Here is a 24,603-nt window from a genome sequence, read left to right as displayed (position 1 = left end):
GATCAAATTTATGTCTAAACTATAAGAAAATTTGAAATATTTAATTAGTTCTTGCAAAAATCATACCATTGTGCTAATTTTCAGTAGTCTGTTTTTATAATGTATTTTCTTCTTTCTGAAATTTACTATTTTTATCTGTTTTAGTTTTGCATTATAAAATCAATACATTGTTATTATATAAAGCACTAACAGTATAAAAATATTAAGAAAAGTCACTATTTTCTACCCAAAATGCCACTCATGTCCCTTCCTATCATAAACTAATTGTACCCATTGGAGGTAATCAATGTTAATGGTTTCATGTCTATTTTTTCCCCTCGCTATCAATTATTAGTGTCTTCAGAAGAGTACCCTGTGTTCCTGGGTTTGACAATTTGTTCCAAAGAACTCCTGATCTTCAAAAACATCTTAAGTGAATTATGAACTAGTCTAATATTTTTGAAGATGGAAAGTATTTCATAGGGAAAATGAAGAAACCAAATGTGTTTTAATTAACTTTTGCTTGGGAAGGCAAGCATGACAACTCTGGGAACAGAACCTCCCGGTCCAGGATTCAATCCTTGGTTCCTACCCAGGGAAGTAGCTATCTTTTCACTTAAGCTGAAGAACATGTCATGATCAGAACCTGTAATTGAATAAAACAGGAGCTTTCACCTTTCTTACATTTCCTTACCAAAGGATACTTTTTATTTTCACTGATAATACAAAATATTGAAATTTGACTGAAGTTTCCCTTGGTGTACCAGATTCCAATTTCATATTATTCCAGTTGCTTCTTAATCACCAGTCCCTTAAACTCTGACTCTGCCTCATTTCCAATCCCCATCCTCAGTTACCACCCCTTCCCTAGAATCACAGTGAACCCATTCGTACAGTCTTCTCTCTCATAAGCTTCAGATACAGCTTCCTCTAAGTCTGTATATTTAATGAGGCTCAATATATTCCTTCTTCCAAAGTACTGCTTTTTACAGAAAACAAAGGCTGAACTAGATGGAGTGAATCTCCCAATTGTAGAAATAAGACTTCTGGAAGCAGATGAGGATAGAATTATTTTTGTCATAAAAACAATCTTCTGGGCGCCTGGGTGGCTCAGATGGTTAAGTGTCTGCCTTCGGCTCAGGTCATGATCCTGCGGTCCTGGGATCGAGTCCCACATCGGGAACCTGCTTCTCCCTCTGCTTCTCTCTCTCTCTCTTCCTCTGTCTCTCATTAATAAATAAAATCTTAAAAAAAAATCTTTTGAGGTCCTCAAAATCCCACTACGTCTACTTAATTAAATACAAGAGCCCATGTAACTGCCTAGTGCTATAACTCATCTGTTGTTCCTGATAGAAGGTAAGACTGACTTTCTTTTCTCTAAATGTTTATTTCTACTTGTTGGGAATTTTGACATAAAGATTTAGAGATTGTTGAAAGTAGAATCAGCCAAAAAACTTCTCCTTTGCCCTTGCAACTAATTTAGGAAAAGATTCTTAAATGGATTTTAGCATAAAGGAAGTGAACTACACAGCCAACTCAACAAATGTGAAAAGAATGTTATATTCCTCAGATTTAATCAGTGTGTAAAACCTTAATGCCCTTCTGAATTTATGTATTCCCTTCCTACTCAGGATGTTAAGGCATGTCACAGATTATTAAACAGCCCGTGGTTTACCTGAACCCACAGGATTAATTTAAGATCTTAATCAGATAAACATAGATTAAAACTATTAATATCAAAATGCCAAGTCTTTAAAAAAATTATACCACCAAAATGATTGACCTAGAATACCAAATGCTACTTCTTGTTATTTTCAGCACATAAAAATGTGCTTTTTGTTTCTTAATAGCTAGACTTTGTGATCCCTGTCCTACCATATTCTCCAAATGAGGGTTTGGCCTCAGTCAAAATATTCTATTAATCTAATAGGCTTTTCAGCTATAATCCATATGCATGAAATTATGACATTTAGGCATGGCAAAATAGTTTCAGTTAGCCAAACACTTTTTTAAATCAGGAACTTTAAATATTTAAAGTACACAGCCAGAAATTTTACATCATTCATTCATTTCTTTTGTCTCTTTCATCACATCGGTGATTGTTGTGAATTTTGCTTCTATAACATCTCTCTTATCTATTCCCTACTCATCATTTCACTTCCTTAGTTCAGCTACTTATCATTTCTAGCTTGGACCATTGCAGTAGCCTTCTAACTGGTGAGTCTTCCTGTCTTTTTCAACTCGTCTCAGCTCCCTTGCACGCTGCTCTTAGAAGGATCTTTCTGGAGCACCTAGGTGCCTCAGTGGGTTAAGCATTGACTTTTGATCTGGGCTCAGGTCATGATCTCAGGGTCATGGGATCAAGCCCCCAGTTGGGCTTCATGCTCAGTGGGGAGTCTGCTTGAGATTCTCTCTGTCTCCCTCTGCCCCTCCTGCTTGTGCTCTCTTTATGATAAATAAATAATTTTTTTTAAAAAAAGAAGGATCTTTCTAAATCACAGATTTGATCATTTTATTTTGTACTTGAAAGTGCTTAATGGGTTCCAAGTGCATCTGGTATAAATTCCAAATTCATTAGCAAGGCACGGAGGCCTGTTATTTAAAGCCAGTTTTCCTTTCTTGTCTTGTTTAAAGTTGGATCTCCCTCCCTCCCTCTCACACTCTGCGCTCCAGCCTATAAAGTCCCTTTTGCTTGCTCCCTGGCATCCTGCTCTTTCACAGCTCTGTCTTGGTCCACAGTACTTCCTCTATTTGCCTTTTTTTTTTTTTTTCCTTTTATCTCCTTGGAGGCTATTTCTTTATCTTCGAAAATTCCAGTAAAGGATCACTTGCTCCATGAAGTTTTTTCTCAATCCCATATGTAGAATCGAATAATCTGTTCTTTGTGTTTATTCTTCTCACAAGGTGCTTGGACATGCCTAGTCTTCCTCCTTATCGGACTCCCCTGATGGAATTAAACACTCCGTCTTGTGAATGCTCTTTGTTACAGTGCTTGGGGCATGCCTTGTCTCCACTCCCCGGGTGTAAGCTCCTGACAGCAGGGCCTCCTCACTTTTGTGTCCCCAGGTCTTTGCCTATGCCTAAAAGACATTTAGAATATATTCTTCAAATAAATTTTAAATATTTTATTCTCCAAATTTCCTAGCATCTTGAATATTATTCACATTGCAAAGATCTTAGCCTCTTGAATAATTGTTCAAAATTATTTTTGGTGATGGAATTCTATTTTCAGTGTCTTTCACATTTGCAGCACTTGTGATTTTTAAACTAATAATTAAAGAATATGCATCCTCTAAGCTTTCAAAACAAATGGATCATGGCATCCCTAAATAAATATTCGACTTGGGATAAAAAGTATGGGTGAAAATAATGAAAATTTGATTACAAGTCTATTTTACAGATCATGAAAGCAACTTAAAGATTGTTTCCTGTACTTAATATGCCTCAAATCACCTGGAACACTTGAAAAACTAGAGATCCCTGAGTCCCATTCAGAATCTCCTTTGTGGAGCTGGGAAATCTGTATATAAAACAAAACAAAAAATATTCTCCAAGTGATTCTGATCCAGTCCGTCCCTAAAATAGCATTAGGAAATTACTGATTTAAGAGATCTGAGGTAAATTTGATACACAGCCAAGATCAGAAGTTACATTTTCAAAGATAAATCGCAAGTAATTTAACAATGATTAAAACTTCACTTTGTTTTTTTAACACCTCTTACCAGACACATAGCTAAAATTCTACACAATTTGAAAGCAGGAATTCCTCTTCACTAATCCCATACTTTTTTTCCTTTATGTTGTTGCCCCTGAAAATGCATACTACTTAAAGCTGCCATAAACAGCACAGTTAATGTCAGGTGATAGTTCCAAGATTTTAATGAAATTTAAAAATATACAATTATTCCAAAATGTATATTCCCGTTGCTTGACAATCAAACCTTAATAATTAACGAATAGGTAGGTTGCAAAAGCATGACAGCTGTCTGGTTTCATGAATACCATGTAATTTTAAAGAAAAAAATAGAAACATCACAGAAGTACTCTTGTAGTTTGAAATATCTGGGATTAAGCCAATTAAACCACTTCAACATTGTTAACAAAAGAATGAACTCATGGGGCACCTGGCTGGCTCAGTTGGTTAAGCGTCTGACTCTTGGTTTCAGCTTAGCTCTTGATCTCATGGGTAGTGAGCTCCAGCTGGCATTGGGCTCCGTGCTCAGGTGGGAGTCTGCTTGATAATTCTCTCCCTCTGCCTCTCACCCCCTCTCTAAAATGAATTAAAAAAAAAAAAAAAGGATGAACTCCTTTTGGTATTCCTCTTTCATTTTTTTTTCAAAGATTTTATTTATTTGAGAGAGAGAAAGCACTAGAAGGGGGGCAGAGGGAGAAGCAGACTCCCCACTGAGCAGGGAGCCCCATGCGGGGCTCAATCGCAGGACCGTGAAATCATGACCTGAGCCAGAGGCAGACGCTTAACCGGCTGAGCCACCCAGGTTCCCCTCCTCTTCCCGCTTCTCATTTTTAAACCCCCTGTACCATGTGTACTCTATAGCAAAAAAAAAAAAAAAAGCAGCTCTAACTACATTTGAATGAAGTACTCCATGATGGTTCTGAACTTTTTCACATTAGTGATTTATTTCCATCTCTGTGCTCAAATGCTACCCTCTCAGAGAGGCTTTTCTGAGCACACTACAAAGTAAATACTCCGTGCCCACCGCCCTTCTCTACGCACAACAGCCTGCTGTATTTTCCCTTTTCTGACCAATTATGTAATTGTCATTTGTCTCTAACCACTGGAATTTAAGTTCCATTAAAGTAGAGACTATGTCTGTCCGTTCACTATGTGGCCCATTAGAAAGTCCAAATGAATATTTTTACATAATTAATACATATGACTAAGAATTTCAGCTTACTGAATGCACTAGTGAGTGATGATTAAAAGTATAGGTTCTGGGCGCCTGGGTGGCTCAGTAGGTTGAGCGTCTGCCTTCAGTTCAGGTCATGATCCCAGGGCCCTGGGATCGAGTCCCTTCTCCATCTGCCTCTGCCTCTCTCTCTCTCTGTCTCTCATGAATAAATAAATAAAAATCTTTTAAAAAAAAAAAGTAGAGGTTCCCCAACATGAGGTATAGATATATAGTTATATAAGGTACATTTATAGTGTAGTGACCACAACCGTCCCTGAACTGCCCCCCCTTATTCTCTCCTCCCCCAAATACATATCCATTTCCCACCTCACACACACACACACACACACACACACACACACACACACACACACAGCCCGTGATTGCTGTCATACACAGTGGATATGTGGATATATCCAATATACAGTGGATATATCTAAATTATGGTGTCTTGCTACATTTTGTGGTTTGGGAGTCAACAAGTCAACCTGCATGGGTTGATTTTGTAGCTCATCATCATCATGGTGGTGCCAGTTAGATAGTATCTGAGCCTTAGATGATGCAGATTCTCAAGTCTCCCAGAAAGTTTCCCAAAAGCAGTATTTCCAGGGGTGATACAGCATTTTTTGTGTGATTTATAACATTGTTCTAAAGGATATTGTAATCCATTGGAGCATCAGCTGTAGATACTTCCATCACAGGCATGCAGATGGTTCTATGTGCTAAGAATTAGGACAAAAATCTGAAATGGTTTATGTGACAAGGCATAGCATAAATGGTATGAGAGCCATGATAGCAAATCCTGACTTTGCTACGAGTTTAGTAGTGTTACCTTTCGCAAGGTACTTGACGTTCTAAACAATGGTTTTCTGTTCTGTAAAATGGGGATAATTATACCTACGTGATAAAATTGTTGTAAGGACTAAATTAAATAATAGTATATATAAAGCAACCGCTTGCCACCAGCTAAATAGTTGAAATGGCAGTTATTTAAGTAAAACTTTTCATTCCTCATGAGGGCACTCAATTTGGTGCTGGAAGTACAGTACTACTCAAGTACTAGTTGTTGATTTGTTAATCTATCCCATTATACTCCTTGGAGACCCTTCTGTAATCATCTTACTTAACAAATAGGGCATGGGAAAGAACATGTTACAATCAAGGCAGTTTTGGTGCTCATGAATTCAAGGTAACCTTGTTATAAAATTTGAAAATGGCAGTTTGTGTGTATAGTTAAAAACAAAAACAACAGCAACAACAAACTGCATGAGAGGTAGAATGAGACTATTTATATTCAATATAATCTTTCTGTCTCAAGATAACTTTTTAGAGGAAGAGGTAGGTTTAAATCATGGCTAAGATGAATAATCATAATAGTTCTATTGAAAGAAGGTGAACAACTTTTAGAGTGTCCAGATACCTACTTTTAATTTTGCATGCCAACAGGCAGAGTTACTGGAATTTGTGATATAAAGAATAATTTGTTGAATTGTGGGGTTAGTTATATTTACATGCACACACATATACCCACAAAGCCACAAACACATACTATCCTCCTGTCTGTAACAGATTTGTCTTCCCAACTAGGTTTACTTGGAATTTTGTGAAATATGTTTCTTTTTCTTAAGTCTGTATGAGTGGTGGGTTGAGTAGTAGGGGCAGGGGAGAAGGTGGCAGAATGTGAAAAATTTCACCATAAAACTATCATGCATGTGACTGACTTACAGATTCAATGTACTTGACTTAACCAGTCTTGTTTTAAATAACCACCAAACCACTCTTGTTCTTTAGGAATGCAAACTATCACACTATGTTCATCTTAGTTTGGAAAATTCTTTGTCAATAGTAAAGAATTCAGACTTGCACTCATCCTTCCAGCATAGTAAAAAGTACATATAATTTAGTGATCAAATCCGATGTCAGCCATTGATTAGTTGAATGGCTTTTGTTACAAAAAAATTTTGTTTTTTAAAGTCCAATTTCCTTGATTTGTAAAATGGAAATAAAGATAGCTACCCCAAAAGACTTACTCTTACAGAAATCAAGTGTGTCTATATATATATATACATATATATATACATATTTAAAACATGTTTATATCACATGCATTTAGTTTGTATATATATGTAAAGCACCACATAGTAAGGTTTAAAACATGCTCTGCTTAATTAAAAATGTAGCCACTTTGTAGAATACACTTTAGATGTTTCCTTGAATAGTGTAAATAGCAGCCTTTTCTAGAGGAAAGAATAACATTCACTATTTGTTCTCTCATTACAGGCTTATGAAAAAATTGCTTACCTTCTCACCAACTTAGGTAAGTCCTTCGTTTTTACTTCACTCCTTAGTAAAAGAATAACATATGGGCATATCAGTCTGTAGTTGCTTTATGTACTCTAGCATTTTTAATGTCAACTTCAGTTATGTAAATTGTCAATCAAAATGAAAGACATGCATGGGAAGTTGGAGCAAATTACATAACTATAGAGAGGCAGTGCATGTAGCTACAAAATCTCCTTCCTTGAAATTATTAGCAAACCTAGCTCTCCCTACATGGGAGTGCTTTTCTCCCCCTACCTTTTTAGTTCTTTGGGTTTTTCCCCCAATTTTTATTTTTATCAAAATATTATACTACATGTATATAATTTAAAAGGCAAAATAGTGTTAAGAAATTTATAATTAAGGGTTGCCTGAGTGACACAGTCAGTTATATGTCCCTGAGTTTCAGCTCAGGTCATGATCTCAGGGGCCTGGGATCAAGCCCCACATAGGGCTCCATGCTCAGCATGGAGTCTGCTTGAAATTCTCGCCCTCTCCCTCTACCCCTCCTGCTTGTTCTGTCTCTCTTTCTTTCTCTCTCTCAAATAAATAAATAAAATATTTTTTAAAAAAGAAATTTATAATTAAAACCAGTACTCTGCCACATTACCCATTCTTATTTTCCATTTTCCTGAGAGACTACTCTTTTTTTAATTTTAGCAATTTCTTTTGTTATTTCCTACCGTATTTCTAAATAGCATGTTTTCTCTGACATTCTTGGATTTTTCAGGTTTGGGAAGCTATTGCTTTCCTCTTATAAATGACAAGAACTTAGGTCTTAACACTCCCTACAGTGTTCTGTCCCTGCACACTTTCCCATCTATCACCTGTTATACACACACTCTCTTTCCTCCTTCCAAAGTAGTTATATTCAACAGATTTGAATTTTTAGCCAAATTAATAATTAGTGTTTACATCATTGTTTCTATTTAACTATTTTTATATGTAAGGCATGGTATGTACTATGATTGTTTCCTTTCTTAGACAATCTTTATATTTTCATGAAGCTAGTAATAGCACTTTTTTCTTTAATTTTCTACATACTTTTTTAATTTATCCCAAACTTTCTGCCTCAACTCTGAATGGTCTCTAAATGCTTTCAAAGCCATCAGGTATGCTACTAATTTTATTTTCTCCTTAGAGTTCCCCTTCCTGAACCCATTGTTTACTCCACTCTCAAGGGCCTACTGCTTTCTCTCTCCCATGCTCTGGGAATTCCTTTTACCTTTATTTCTCAGTTGGATACCACTCTTTGGACCCTTCTGTCTTCTTTTGTCTTAGCTTAATTTGTTATTTTGCTGCCTGGAAAGTAAATTTCTTGAGACCTTATGTGTCTGAAACTGTCTTTTCTCTATCCTCAAACTTGATTTTTGGTGTCTCGGTTTGGGAAACAAAATTTTGATTACAGAGCAATTTGAGCAGTGATCTTTCATTGTTTGAAAACTCACCAGATCCCAGGCACTGTGCTGGACACTCCTCATGCATTTTGTTTTACTGACATCACAATTCTATGACAGTAGGATCCCTATTTTATGAATTAGAAAATGAAAATAATTAAGTTAAATAAGTAGAATTTAAACCCAGGTGTGGCAGAGTCCACTTCGCTATGGTGGAATAACTATATCACTCCACTTTTGCTTCCCCTATAATGTATTTACAAGTACAAGTAATAACAAAAGGAACATTGTGTAGAGGGAAGAACTGGGTCCTAGGTCAGCCTCTGGAAGTAAGTGGTCATATTACTTGGAAATTATGGTGACTATGAGCAAGTTTTCTCTCTCCATTCTTTGTTTGCCTCCTTCCCCCATTGCCCCCGCTCCTTCTCTTCCTTTGGTTCTTCCTCTGTTTTTGTTTTTTGGAGTCTCAGATTTTGTTATTGGTAAAATGAGAATGATAACATTTCCTAAACTGCTGTGGATTGGCTGCCTGATATATGACAAGTGTTCAATAAATGGAAATGATCTGTTGCATTGTTCTTAAACCTGTGAGCTACAGTTTCTGCAGCTGGATAATGAAGCACTTAAACTAGATGTCTGAAAGCTTTCTTCTACCTCTGATTCTCTATATTCATTTGCTTTTAAAGTCTTTCATACCCAGGATGGAAGCAAATCTAAGGAAGTGATTTGGAGGATCATAATAGTAGGAAATATAACAGTTATTTGTGTTAAGTACCAGGAGAACCAAATTTGTACTTGATATTTGATTTTTCCATCTATAACTCATGACATAGTGCCTATGGATTCATAACAATTAATAATGAATGGACTATATTAATTTAAATTAGCAAAAATATTAATATTTTATTTAAAATGTCATTGTGTATATAGATATAAATAAGTATGTATTTAATATTTGAATATAAATACATACATAATAAATATATATGGTATTGTATTCTGTGTAATTTTAGACTGTGCAAATTTGTGTTTCAAATTAGAAATTAGATTTTACTTCCTGGTAGAGGTCATACATTTTTTATTTAAAGGATCTTTTAAACTTTATGTTTCTTGACTTATTTTTTAGCCAAATATTTTATTTTTGAAAGTCACAAAAAAAATCAAAGTTTCAATTCTATTACACTTTTTATGTGAGTAGAAATGTATAATATTTGCTCCAAAGTAATTTTTTTCAGTTTGGTTTTAGGGTCCAAATAACAAATTATTTAAAATAATGGAGTATCTGTAATATGAATTATCTACAAAAAATGAACATGGATTCCAAGAAACAAATTAAGCCAAACAATTAAGTTTCAGTTTTGTCATACAGAGGTCAGTTCAGGAACAAGAGCACATGTATCAAGAAAATAGTAACAAAAAGTCAGATGTTGCCATGTAAACATTAGGCAAAGCAGAATTTAAGATCTGTTTGAGTGGGAAAGAGAGATACATCATACTGATAAACAGTCGGCCAGGTCAGTGTAATAGTCATGATTTCTATACAGCTTTTTATAAACCTTCAAAATATAGAAGGCAAAACATGATAGAAATACCAAAAAACCTGACAAGTCCACAATCAAATATAAGCCAGGATATAATATATTTGAATATCATAACTAATAATCTCTTTAAATATATATAAACTGTATGCTCAACAAAAAAATATATACTCTTCCCAAACACTTAATACATAGACAAAATATATCCAAGTAATTTGACCACAAATGAAACCAACTTTTTTGCTCCAAAGCAGAAATCACACAGGAACATTTGTGGATCATGATGCAATAAAATTAGAAGTAGAGATCCAAAAACAAACTACACAACGGGGATTTTTTTTTTTTAAATCCGTATTCTCAGTTCCAGATAAGTTTTGTACTAAATTTACAAACTGTTTAGAATGAAACAATCATGAAAACACAACCCACCAAAACCCTGGGGGAATGTGGGCTCTCTTGGGTGCTCTCACTAGTACCCACCCACCAGTCAGCCTTAGGGATGCCCCACAGACCCCTGTCACTTCTGGCACATATTGTAGTTGGGCTTGGACTCCCCCAGGACCTATTCCTATTCTGTGACCGGATCATGCACACATTTTGGCCCACATTTTCCTTAAATCAGACCCCGTCTGTTTTCTATCTGCCTTGAATTCCTTAATTATATGAAATATATATTAGCTGTGCATACAGATCTTCTATCATTATTTGGATCCTGGGTGGGAGCAGGGGCTACAGCCCACCCTGCCATCTTAGTTCAATCTCTTGCATCATTTTGTTTTGTTTTAAGAGTCATAGAAACATAAGTAGACAGGTTCTTGAAATCATCTTGCCTAAACTCCTTGTTTCATAAATGTTAAAACTGGTCGCAAAAAAAAAAAAAAAAAAAAACATAAAGAGATCTACCTGAGATTACCAGAAAATTAGGTATAAAGTTGAGATAGGAGCCCAGCTCCTATGACTGAGGTAGTCTTCGTTCCTCTTTACCATTCTACTTCAGTCTGCACAAAATATTCATTCTTCAAAGAACTCTGTGGACAATTTAGGTCCTTATTCAAGCATAGACAGTTTGAGTCAAGGACTGCTCCAATGTACATGGTTATTTCCAAATGACAATAGCAGACAGAATCCTGGAAATCTTTATACATTATTAATAATGGGCATCCTATTTTTGTAGCTGTGGGGAAAGTCTGAAGATTGTATCGTATCGTTGGATCCTTTTATCAACTATGTATGTACCGCAGACATTATCATTCACGTTTTGCAGATGCAGACCCTAGAATTCAGAGACACTGAGTGCCTCGTAGAACTAGTAAATGGCTGAACCAGAACACAAACATGAGGCTTCTATCTCCATATTTCTTGTTATTCACCTCCTCTATGTAAACACACCCTGTTTTCCTTTTAGAATATCCTCGAACAGAATCCGAGTGGGAAAACAGCTTTGCTCTGAAGATGTTCCTCTTCCAGTTTGTTAATTTAAATAGTTCTATCTTCTATATTGCTTTCTTCTTGGGAAGGTAAGTCAACTTTATGTTCATCATCTTTGCAGAGTGAAAAAGACTGCCAACAGTTCCATTTGCCAAGGCGAATCCTTGTCCCCTGCCTTGGAAAACTGCTAACCAGCCTTCCCATGCATTTTCCATCAAAAGACTTAGTACAGTGCTTCCAGCTGCCACTACCAGTTAAAGCTGGCATAAAAAAATAAAACCTATGTACCATGCTTGGGTTGGAGTATGAGTATCCGGTCATCAGTAATGATTTTGTTAAATAAGAAAATGATTTTTGTATAACCCTAGGTTACATTTCCTTAGTGTGGATACTTCTCCTACCTATCATGTTAACATTTTTTCCTATGTTTGCTGCACAAAATGAAAAAGAAGCATATTAAACTATGCTTAACACTCCAGCCAATGCCATGGAAACATACTAATGCTAGAACCATTTTAAACTAAAGAATTGAGCACATTAATTAATATTCATTAGCTAGGTCAACAAAACATTAAAGATCTACAGGTGAAAGTGGAAAATTTCCTTTGGTTTTTTGTCTATACTTTCTCACCCCATTGGTGGGGGGGAGAATTGAATTCATACACCAATTTTTCCTTTTTAAGTCAGATACTTTGATGTGTAAGCATGGCCAAAGTCTGCAGTTTGGGGACAAGATGCACCAGTGAATATTTATGTCTACCTACCCGTGCATTAGTGGATGTTCTTCAGTCAACCCCACATAAATGCTAATGAATTAAAATGGCTTTTTACAGATTTGTAGGCCACCCAGGAAATTACAATAAACTCTTTAACCGGTGGAGACTGGAGGAAGTAAGTAACCTTGTAAGGGTGAATGTGGGACTGGGCATGGATATGGGCCAATGACCATGGGAGAGAAGTGGGCGGAAGGAGAGAGAGAGAGAAGGTGGGTACGTGGAATTTCAGGCATGCTGAAGACACGTTTTTGATAGAAAGTTCTTATGGGTTCAGAAAGGAAGGAACTACATCTTTCAAACAAAGGATATGAACTTAAAGGTTAAACCCGCAAATCCTGACCTCACCTCTTTAATTTTCTACCAAACCCATTTCCTCCATTCACAAAGCTCAGAAATTTAGCTTCAGGGATTTTTCACTTTGGAGGAATTATTATAATCTGTTCCATGGGTTTTTGAACTTTTAAATATGTTAGATTTCCTTTTAAGCAGGGAAACTTCATCCAAAAGAAAGCTTACTTGAAACACCAATCTATAAATATGTAGATCTATCTCTTCCAAATCTTATAGTTTTTTTAAATTAATTTATAATATGTATGTCGTGAAAACAAAAGGTCTAGTATTGCTAGAGCACAGGGTTAAGCAGATTGTATATTGTCACTGAGACGGACATATGGTTCTCCAAAATGCCAGCCCTTACCTCTAGTCTATGAGCCTACTTCCTCAGACTTTTGCCAACCGAAACATTTTAATTTTTACCAATATAACATCTAAAAGATACCTCCTTTTGATTTCAGCTCCTTTAATTATAAGTGAGATGGAGAATATTTTTCATATGTTTGTTGAATATTTTCTATTCCTGTGGGTATGTGCTACCCTTGCTCATTTCCATTAGACTATTTTTCTCTGTCTTAAAGATTTATAAACTAATAACATTATGCTATAATCTTTCAACTTGCTGCAGATATGTTTCTTGTTTTCTTTTATGTCTTAATTTTGTTTTGATACATTTTTTTAAAACTCTATAGCATTTTTAATTTAAAATATCACTGCTGTTAATGACTTCAGGCATTTATATCATGCCAAAAAATGTGTTTTTCATTCTAGAAATTAAAAAAAAAAACAAACCTCACACTTGTACTTTTCACTATTTTTTTAAATATTGATGTCTCTGGTCCATTGGAAGTTTATTTTCGTGTAAAGATTAATCAAGATTCTACCCCCCCACACCAAGTTGGCAGTCACATATTTAATTACTAATACATTTTTTATCACTCAGCAAAATAAGATTTCAAGATTTATCATATTCTACATCTTGAAATCATGTCTATTTCTGGACTCTGTTCAGTCTCATTGGTCAGATTGCTTATTGCTCCTATAGTTCAAAATTGTTTTAATTATTCTAATGTAAAATCCAATTTAATACATGGTAATATTAGTAATATTAGTAGGAGGTCATAATTTAGGGAGAGGCTAAGAAAAGTTTCGCTGAGAAAAGAGATATTTCCAGTCTCTATCTAAAAAGCTCCCCCAAACTTGGGGGAGTCCTCATTGATATTGTCTCCCTAGAGCCTTCTAGTTGATTGGAATACATGGAGAAAGCCTGAAACTTCCTAAGAATAACATGCTTTACATCATAGAAACCTGAGCTCACCTGCTAACCTTGCTACTTATTAATTCTTTGCCCTTAAGTTAATCCCTCTGAATATCTGTCTCCTCATCTGTAAACTAGCAGTAGTAATGCTTAGTTTTACAAAGCTGTTTACAGATAAGAGATAATTTGCATAACACAATTAGCACAACCCCTGGACTTTGGAAGGCACTCTATAAATTGTAGCTGATAGTTATCAAAGCTGTCTCACAGCCATCTGGGTCTTACCCTCTTAGGCAAAAACAGATGAAGACGTTCCATAATTTCAGACCTCCAGAAAGTCCCCAAATCAAACTTGCAGTTTTCACTCATAGCCCAGAAGTATGACTATATCTGCTAAAAGGCTTTCATCTACTTGGTTTGGGACCCGATCAGGAATGTTCACCTGGAATTAGCAAGGGTAGTGTGGGGAACAGGCAGGTGGATCTGCATATTGATGCCATTTTAGAAACTGTTGTCACCAATAATTTTGTTTAATTGGATATTTTTACTCTTAAGGGTAAAATTATTGGAAGTCATATTTCTTCTTTGGGAGTCCCAGGGAAATAGTTCTAATACTGGTGTCAGGAAAAATGTTTCATAACCATCCTAGACATTTTCCACAATATATATGGGCATACATAATGGCCATTTTGTATTTTTAAGTGATAAAAGATTTCCAACAAAAGATTATTTTGAAAAAAAATCAGTGAAATGAAAAATGTGGGTTTGTGATAGACCCTAGAAATTCTAGAAGTGTACACATAAATACACATAATGGAAGATAAGAATTGACCATCAGAATTCAATCATACAAGCATTATTGACACATATTCCCATTCCAGGCCTCTGCTGGGTAATACGGGAGCATACAGATGAAGAAGTCCCTTTCCTTTCTTGATGATGTTAATAGTCTCAAAGAGAAGAACATAACCATGTTATGTAACAAGTATTCTGTCTTGGAGTCTGACAGTCTACATTCTAATTCTGCCCCACCCAAATCTTAATATCTCTAAGTCTTTTTTAAATTGTGCTAGGAATAGCTATCTCAGTAGGATTTGTGAGAGGTGGATAGAATTGGATCATGCATGTAAAATCCCTGGCACAGGGGTGCCTGGGTTGCTGAGTCAGTTAAGCGTCTGTCTTTGCCTCAGGTCATGATCTCAGGGTCCCGGGATCAAGTCCCACGTCAGGCTCCCTGCTCAGCGGGGAGCCTGCTTCTCCTTCTCCCTCTGCCATCCCCATATACTCTCTGGCTCTCTCCATCTCTGTCAAATAAATAAAATCTTTAAAAAATAAAATAAATCCCTGGCACGAATAATGATAGCTATTATAAAGAAAGCAAAAAGTACTTCAATTTTATTTAAAACATTTATGAACTGGCTATACTGACCTTTCCTCATAGTATATTGTATAATATCTCACATAAATATTTTATGTAAATCTATATAAAAATGTTAATGATTAATATTTGATGAGTGCTTACTATATCCCAGCACCTTCTAGCAATTGTTCCTAACTATTCTATATATATTAATATAAAAATTCTATTATTACACTCATCTTGCAGATGAGGAAACAGAAATTTAGACAAGTTATATAATTTACCAACAATTATGGAAACATGCTTATAAATTGATGAAGTTGTCAATTAGATTCAGCCAACCTACCGTCAGAGTCTGCACTTTGAACATCATGCTTTCCAGTCACCATTGGAATAGCATATAGGCAAAATTGAGAACATAAAGGAATTTGGTTTTGATAAGAGATTGCTGAATGGTTGCTGACTCGCACATGTAAACTGGATTTAGAGTAAACATACTTCCTGTGAAAGGAACATCAGTATCAGAATCTGATAGTCCTATCTGCCACCATCATCTACATAATGGAGATACCAACACGCATCTTGGGAGGTTCTCAGGAGGAGCAAATGAGAAAAATATGTGAAGACACCCAGCTTTGGATTGTCCACAGTCTTATGATTTTGAGGGAGTACAATGGGAATGAAAGCCTGGGTGTCCTGCCCACTCATCCAATGCCCTTTTCCTCATTCTAAGTATAAGCTCTCTTACTAAATGAATTTTAGAATATTGAAGGACTGGATTTTGTACAAGGGAACCATTATTTGAGGAGGGCAGACCCACAAAAACTGTTGGATCCTTTTCTCTGCCCTATAAATCACCAAGTCATGAAGGCTCAATTTCAACAAAATTATAAATTGCCTGTCATCCAGCCTCCCCGCTTTGGCCTATGATTGTGGAGAATGAGCCAATCACATGGTTCTATAATGGTCTTCTTTTCTTCCCTTCCCACATAATAATATGTTTTGGTGAATCAGCCCTTCAAGGCAACCAACACATTGGGTAAACAGAATTCATCTTTAGCATTATGTACAAGAGCAGAGGATTGGGGTGCAGGAGACCAAGGCTTTCAATTCCATACCAACAGTCAACATCGTATGACCTTGTACACGCTAATTTACGTCTTTCAGTCTCTCTATAAAAATGAAGAGTTTGATCTCACACCTGTGATCTATGCCTATGCCTGCCTCTGTAGCTTAGTAATTATTCTGTCTCAGATATTCTACGGAACCCAATTATCATATATATGCGGCAGAGCTCAGGGGGTCTTAAATTCATCCTAGAAGGAAGAGGCATGCTAGAATGGGAGAACTGAGACTTCTCTACGCAATAAAAATCACCACTGCCAAGCTCTCTCTCTCTCTCTCTCTCTCTGATTCAGTTTAGGGAGTTTTAAATTACTGGGCTGGAACCAGAAAGCCAGGCTCTTCGTGTTCTAATTATCTGTTCCCTTTGAAGTCCCACTGGTACCAATTTGATAGAAATAGAAACTGTGGATCAAAGCTCTAGTGACTATTGTTCTTATGAGCAGGACGTGAACCCATTTCTAAAGAAACAGACCCACGCTTTCCTACCCAACTATCTTCTACAGTACAAAGTTTTCAAGCAAAAGATGTCAATTGCAATTTTCATTGTAATTACACTTTTGTTTGTGGGGGTTTCTAATGCTAACATTTATTGGATATCTGAAAAAGCAGAAGAGCACAAGGAAGGCAAAACTGAGATCATACTGACAAGGCATTCTGTGGCATGTTTTTATCACTTAAAAATACATTCTAGTATATGTAGATATTCCCTCTCCAGGATATAGACCTTAACACCTGCCTCCTATCTTGAGAATGGGCTAGATTTAATTCACTTCAGAAAAGAATAGGGAAAGGAAAAAATGAGTAACTTTATAGAAGAAATACCTGGCAAACACTGTACCAACCAACTGATGAAGTTTAATGTCACTAGTGATGTCTGTGGCTATCATGTAACTTCCGAGGGGATGTGGTGAAATTTACGTCTATGATTTCCCTCCATTCTCAAAACACATAACCCAGTCTAAACATGCAAAAACATCAGATAATGTTGGTTTCTCAGACTTGGCAAATCTACCTTGGTAATATAAGGGGCAATGGAGGGAATTGGCTGAAGTGTGTATGGGCATTCTCTGTACTTTCCTTGCAAATTTTCTATATGTTTAAAATTATTCTGTGTCAAAAAGTTATTTTAGAAGAACATATTATAAACACTTAAACATTTTTCTATCTCCTGATTGTTAATAGATAGAGTATTCCAGAGCACTCATTAAATGGGATCATGCCTAATACAGAGCTTGGCAGATAGTAAGTGCTCACTAAAAGATAGATTTGTTATATGTGGAATATAAGAAACAGTGCAGAGGATCAAAGGGGAACAGAGGGAAAACTGAATGGGAAGTGATAAGGAGGGAGACAAACTATGAGAGACACTTAACCATAGGAAACAAACTGAGGGTTGCTAGAGGGGAGGGGGAGGGTTGCCCTTCTTAATGCCCATCATGGGGTAACTGCATGATGGGCATTAAGAAGGGCATGTGATGTGATGAGCACTGGGTGTTATACGCAACTGATGAATTATTGAACACTACATCTGAAACTAAGGATGTACTGTATGTTGGCTAATTAAATTTAAATCATAAAAAATATTTGTTTTTATTGCTGTTATAATTTTGATCACTATTCCACTCTGATTACTGAAAACTTCCCTATCAGGTGTCTTTATACATGCTATTTCTTCCTTGTTTTTATTTTCTTTATGCACTGAGATTGTGTGGCCTGGCTTTAGAGTTTGCTGTACGGTTTGAAGGTGGGGTTGTGTAACCAGCTGAGAAGAGCAAGATTATTGTTGTTGCTCTGTTTCAGTGTCATCCCAGTGGCTGTTTGATAGACCTCTGCCTCCAGATGGGTGTTATCATGTTTTTGAAGCAAATATGGAACAACTTCATGGAACTGGGATACCCGTGAGCACTTTATTTTTAAACTTGCCTTATGTATAATTACAAAAAGAAAGATAGAGGTAGTGGGACTATTTCTTAAGAATTGGGGCCTATTAGACAGACAGGAGTGGGTTCAGTTCCTGCTCTGCTGCTCACTAAATGTGTGGCCGTGTGTGAGTTAGTTAACCTTTCTCAGCCTCAGTCTTCACATCTCTAAGAGGGGATCAATGGCTATAAGCTCCTCGAGAAAACACTTGTGAGGATTAAAGGAAATAGTGGATGTCAAGCACCCGGTACTCTGTTCAACACATTAAGATGCTTATCGCTTTCTTAAAACACTATTTTCAGTACAGGTTCTTGAGGATAAGAATAACTTTCTGGGTTCTTCCGGCCACCAAAAGACCAAGGTTGTCGTTGTTTAACAAAGACAGCTTACATTTATGCTCCCCCTCTTAAAAAAGAATAAAACAAAGATAAAATTCTGGATAAGGAGGTCTTGTACTCTTTATTACATGAATAAAATGTCATTAGAACAGGATTGATTTCACATAAAATAGCATTCTGTTTTGTCCCTTTAGAAGGGGTTTAAAGGTCTGTGGAATGCTGACGTGAAGGGTGTTGAATGCCTACTTCTACATCTAATAACGTAGATTACTCTTCCAAAAACACTGAAATATGGTTTATGTAAAACAATGTGTGATGGAAGCTTTGAGGCCTAACCAAGGTTAAAAGCATGACTATTTTGAGGAATTCCTTGACTCTAGAAGAAGAACTAGTTAATTGATGATATAAATACTTTAGGCTTAGTCATCTGATTATGTCGCGATTCTTTCTCCTTGTTGGCCGACAGATGGTGTCAGGCTGTTCCAGAGCAGAGACCTTAGGGCTGGAGAAGTGATATCCACCCTGAAATCTGCCATAAACTATTGTGTTAAGTTACAGGCAGTCTTAGAGCATAGACTATGAAATAACTGAGACCTGGTTCATATTCCTTTCTGCCCCTTGCTGAAGATGCTTATAATTTACTTCACCTATCTGTGAGATTAATTTTTTATTTATAAAATAAGGGAAGAGATTACAAGAGATGCGCCATGGTCTTTAAACCTCATCAATAAATGACAGAAGCTTTTTGTGAAGAGATTTTTGTACAGATCCTCAATACTCAAAACAGAAAAAAAATAAATCTCTAGTAAATGAAGAGGGCATAGGGATGAAGGTTTGGGGAGCCCAGTCCATTGTTTGTATCCCTTCCTATCCCTGCTCATCTGTTTGAGACACAGGGCTTGGGAACATCATTTGAAAGTAGCGGAGGAGATTAGGTAGCAAGTGCCTGCCACAGGATCTGACGTGCTGTGAATGAGAGAGCTTCATAAGCACCATCAAGATGGTATCCTCGTCATTATAGTATTAAGAATGATTCTTATTGTTGCCATTGTCTGTGTGCTTCTCTACATAGCATACCTTCGGATTGCACATTTTCACCATGACCTTGCGCAAGTGGTCAGCCTGAATTATGTATTATCAAATCCCAAATGTACCATGGTAAGGGACATGCTGTTGGTGTTTTTCCAAATCCAGCAGGAGTGGACCAGTCACTAAAGCAATAATTTTGAAACTTTTATAACTCGGTTCTCTTTCTTAAAGTAAAATCGTAAGCAGACTGAAGTAAATAAAATTAAACCAAGCAGGCCTGCCTCAATCTCAACACCCAGCCCCTTTTGCATCTTCATGAGGTCCCAGAGGCAACCTCATGGGACATACACTGAAGAACTAACTGAAGAACTAACTACCTGACATTTTGGTTTATGGTTGTTCTTCCAACACCCACTGAGTTCCAGGTCCATGATTAATTAATATTGAGATTTGGGATACACTGTGGGATTCACTTCATTCTAGAGGTAATGTTCATCTAAATCTTGAAATAATTAACTGCCCAGAAGTCCCCACTATGGGATATTTCTGAGTCACATAATTTCAAGACTGCCCCTAAGCTAGGGAAATAGTGTTGTTAATTCCTTTCCAAGTCTTTTAAATGGATTCAGGCACAGATCCATTGCCGTAAATTATTGTTCACTATAGTAGCAGTAATTGTTAATACTCAAAACCTTCATGTTCATAAACTCACAGAGGTCAATAGACTTACTAAAAGTCACACAGCCAGTGCATTGTAGGGTGGGGACTAGAACCTATATCTCTTGAAACCTTACCTAGGGCTCAGTTATTTGGTAGGGAACATGATTTTACTCATGTTCAGAGAGCACAGCCCAGAAGATTTTGGGTTAGGAGCAATTAAGGGCTCAGATCGAATCACAACAGGCAACATAGAGGTTTAAGTATGTATAGAGGTTGAGGGAGTAGAGGGAAGGAATCATACAAATGGGTGTTTGTCTAATAAGGATCAGGAAACACCTAAGTGTGGGGGTGGGGATTAATTCCCAGATACATATATAGATGTGTACATGGTCTAGGAAGGCTGATGCCTATTCCCACCTCCTAAACTTGGAAGTTGAGACCATGCAAATATCTCCAATTCCCAGAAATGCTTAGTGTACTCCCAGGATAGTGGTATTTCTCTTTCCTTAATGCACTATAAATTGTTCACCATATGTTTATAAGAGCTCAAAAGCCTGTTGTCTGCTCTGTAATGTAGGCTGATCCAGAATTGGTGGTCACGACATAAAATCAAGCGGGGAATACAAGATGCGTCCATACCTCAGTGGGAAAATGATTGGAACCTGCAGCCCATGAATATTCATGGACTGATGGATGAATATTTAGAAATGGGTAAGGAGAGAAACTTCTACACAGCTATTTGGGCTTCTTGATATTTTTTTTTTTTCTTTACACAGGCCATGGTTCAAGACAAAACCATCTCTCTCTTCTCCAACCCCAAACATTCTAAAATACCTCTGTATCTTTATCTTAACATAACTAGAGAAGATATTAAAACAATGTCCTTAGAAGGCTCACAAATTCTGTCCTTTGTTAGCCATAGCATTTGACCAAAATGAAGGGTTTTCTCATAGTAGAACACCTATATCAGCTTTAGTGCAGATATTTTAAAGGAACAAGATAAATCAGAACCCATTCCTATATCAAGAATATACCATCCTGCCCAAATAAAGCAATGATTATTTCTTGCAATAAACCTTTGCACAGACCTGGTGTGAGTTTAGCTTCTTTGAGAAGCCCACTTATTTATATTAAGAAAAGGATGATTCTCACTCCAACTATTAAAATCTTTGTGTGTTGTCTTCACATTTGCTTTTTCTCTGGCCTTTAGTCTTCTCAATATAAAAAGACGGGACAAGATTAGGTGTCTGGGGTCCCTTAGAGCTCAGCATTTTTCTTCAAGGCCTCCTCTTTGACTTCTTTTCTCTTCACTCTCCCTTCATGAGGCATGATATAGTGATGGAAAGCACAGAGACTTTCAATCCATTGAGATCAGAGAGTTTCAATGCAAGTTTTAACATTTTTTGCTCTCCACCCTTTAGCAAGCTTACTTATCGCATGTGAGCTATAGTTATCTCAACGGCAAAATATGATGAGCATATTTACCTTGTAGGGATATTGAAAGGATTAAAGGCGATTTATGTGAAGCACCTCATAAGGCCCAAAGAAAGCACTCAAGAAACGATATTGTTTATATTACTAATTTTGCAACGCTCTCCCTTTACAGTCTTGCAGTTTGGTTTTACCACCATCTTTGTGGCAGCTTTTCCTCTGGCCCCTCTTTTGGCTTTGTTAAACAATATCATTGAGATCAGGCTGGATGCATACAAATTTGTCACCCAGTGGCGGAGGCCTCTGCCAGCTCGAGCAACTGACATAGGTAAGATTGAGGAACTAAATGGTTTTTGCATTGCTGAGGCCAAGAAGAACCTTGATCTTAGCACCACGTGGGTTTCTGTCGTTGGGGCTTCCTTCCAACTATCACAAAACTGAGCAGTTTTGATTAACAAAATCATGAAATGAACACTAACCTAGTTGAGAGTATGTTTATCCTAAACATGCTATTTCATGAACTTGTTTATCACTAAAAACGATCTCGTATACGTTTTTCCATGTTAATAAGTATAGTTCTGCCTCATTCTTTATAGTTACTGCACAAATTTCTATGGCATGTTATATGACATTTCTAAAAAATCATTCCCTTAACTGGAGATGCTTAGATTGCTTCAGTTTTTTCTATTATAAACAACACCAAGGTGAACATACATCTTCATACATACTTTGATCATTTCCTCAAGATAAACACTTAGAGTGGAACTCCTTTATCAAAGAGCATATACATTTAAATTTTTTTACATTTAAAATTCTGATAAAAAATTTCTCATTATGTTCTCCAGAAATATTGTGCCAATTTATACTCCTAAAAGTGCAATAAGGGTTCTTTTTTTTTTATTGTTGTTCTGTCCTCAACAATCTGAGGGAAAAAATGATATCTTGTTATGTTTCCTTGCATTTTTATAATTATGAGATTAAATATATTTGTATTTCTTCTTTACTAACTTTATGACCTTAGGCTATTATATCTGATTTGGTAATCTTTATCTGTATGTTCAAGATATTAACCTTTGATATATATGTTGCAAACATTTTCAAATGCTGGTTTTTAATCTTTTACTCCATCATGAATAAGGTTTTAAAATGTGCATATAATCACATTGATATGTCTCTCTTATAGTTGTTATTATTTATGGCATTCTTAGAAAGATCCTTTAGAACTCTCTATTTTTTTACCATGTTTTAGTTGTTGTTTTATATTTTAGATATATGTGTGTTATTTGGTTATCTGTTGACATTTTATGATTTTATTTAAATTATTGATCTACCTGGAATTTGTTATTAATAAAGGGGTTGAAATTGAGATCCAGCTTGTTTTTTTTTCTAAAAAGTAGCCAATTTTCCCAAAACCATTTATTAAATTTTCCATCTTTCTTAACTTGTTTGAATTATCTCTATTATATGAAATTCTATATAAACTTAGGTATATTTCCAGAATCTCCATTCATCTGACTACTTATTTTTGGCATACTGTTTTAATAAACTAGCTCTGTAAAAGAAATTCTGTCTTTTTTATTTTTATTTTTTTCATTACCACTCAATAAAACGAAATATTATAAAGATTTTGAAAAACAAAGAAAGGGGTTGGAAGGGAGAAAGTTACCATGCTATCCAATCAGCTTTAGCACTTTTGAGTATTTCTTTCCAGGACTTTTCTTTTTTTTTTCATATCAGTGTATTTAAAGCTAAGTTTAATCCTATTTGAAACATCAGTTTTGACTGTAACCAATAGTATGTGGATACCGTATACAATTTGAAAAGCTTTTTTGTACATCTGTATACCAGATTGGAAAAGTCAACTAGTGATTTCCAGGTCTTGACACCAAACTTTTACATTTTTATATTTTTACTTTAAAATTTACTTGAAACAATTCCTGATGTTATTTTAATTTTCAAATCTCTCTAGATGGGGTCTACCTTCCCTCTGTGGAAAAGTATTCAGTAGATGTCCGATCTGTAGTGAGACATTGTACTAAGAAAGTAAATAATGGACAGAGCTGTAGCCCCAATAGAAGTAAAACATTCTTTCTAAAGAAGAGTCATGAGAGGGTTTTAATTTTTCTGCATTTCATTCTCTATCTCTACTCTTTCTCCTACTAGGAATCTGGTATGGCATTCTTGAAGGAATCGGTATACTGGCTGTGATCACCAATGCATTTGTAATTGCTATTACATCTGATTACATCCCACGTTTTGTCTATGAATACAAATACGGCCCCTGTGCAAGTCGTTTTGAATATGGTGAAAAGTAAGGTTGAAATTCATACATTTCTCTGATATGTTTTATGTTTGTGATTGAAATGGGAACTCATTGCAAAGTTCTGTTGTGTGACCATTAAGGGCAGTGTTTTTGATCATTGTACTTACAATGTGCTTATTGGATGAAATCAAGCGGGATAAAAAGGGCGACAGTGCTTTTTACGCAAATAATTTTAGAGTCTATGTTTTTACTTGTAAATGCATCACTGGTATCCAAATGTTAAAAACATTATAATGTATTTAGAAGTCAAATTCAGAACTGGAAGAGATGTTAGAAATCATCCAATGCAATCTTCTGACTATATAGTTGGGAAAACTGAGGCCCACTTGCTTCAGGAAATAAAGCTAGTTTGCTTCAGGGAATAAGGCTAGTTTGCAGGGACATACAGAATATGAAGGAAATGTCAGCTATGATGAGAGAGCTTTCTTTCTTTCTTTCTTTCTTTTTTCCTTTCTTTCTTTCTTTCTTTCTTTCTTTTT

General features: G+C 36.1%; 1 protein-coding gene across 3 annotated transcripts in view; it reads left to right on the top strand.

The window, feature by feature from the left end:
• The window catches only part of ANO3 (anoctamin 3), a 440,613-nt gene that overhangs the window by 399,048 nt on the left and 16,962 nt on the right, over window positions 1-24,603 (top strand). For all 3 annotated transcript variants that reach the window (XM_025879336.2, XM_073904837.1, XM_073904838.1), the window contains 7 exons: window positions 7,170-7,206; window positions 11,549-11,660; window positions 12,405-12,462; window positions 18,224-18,321; window positions 20,948-21,081; window positions 21,977-22,129; window positions 23,965-24,112. In XM_025879336.2, coding sequence (XP_025735121.1) covers window positions 7,170-7,206; window positions 11,549-11,660; window positions 12,405-12,462; window positions 18,224-18,321; window positions 20,948-21,081; window positions 21,977-22,129; window positions 23,965-24,112 — 740 coding nt within the window. The remainder of the gene's footprint in view (window positions 1-7,169; window positions 7,207-11,548; window positions 11,661-12,404; window positions 12,463-18,223; window positions 18,322-20,947; window positions 21,082-21,976; window positions 22,130-23,964; window positions 24,113-24,603) is intronic.

Source organism: Callorhinus ursinus, unplaced genomic scaffold, assembly GCF_003265705.2.
Source record: "Callorhinus ursinus isolate GAN/ISIS: 27379988/994484 unplaced genomic scaffold, GSC_fseal_2.0 scaffold21, whole genome shotgun sequence".
Classification (NCBI taxonomy): Eukaryota; Metazoa; Chordata; class Mammalia; order Carnivora; family Otariidae; genus Callorhinus; species Callorhinus ursinus.
The sequence above is the reverse complement of the archived record's forward strand: the minus strand, read 5'-3'. Positions and strand labels throughout refer to the sequence as shown.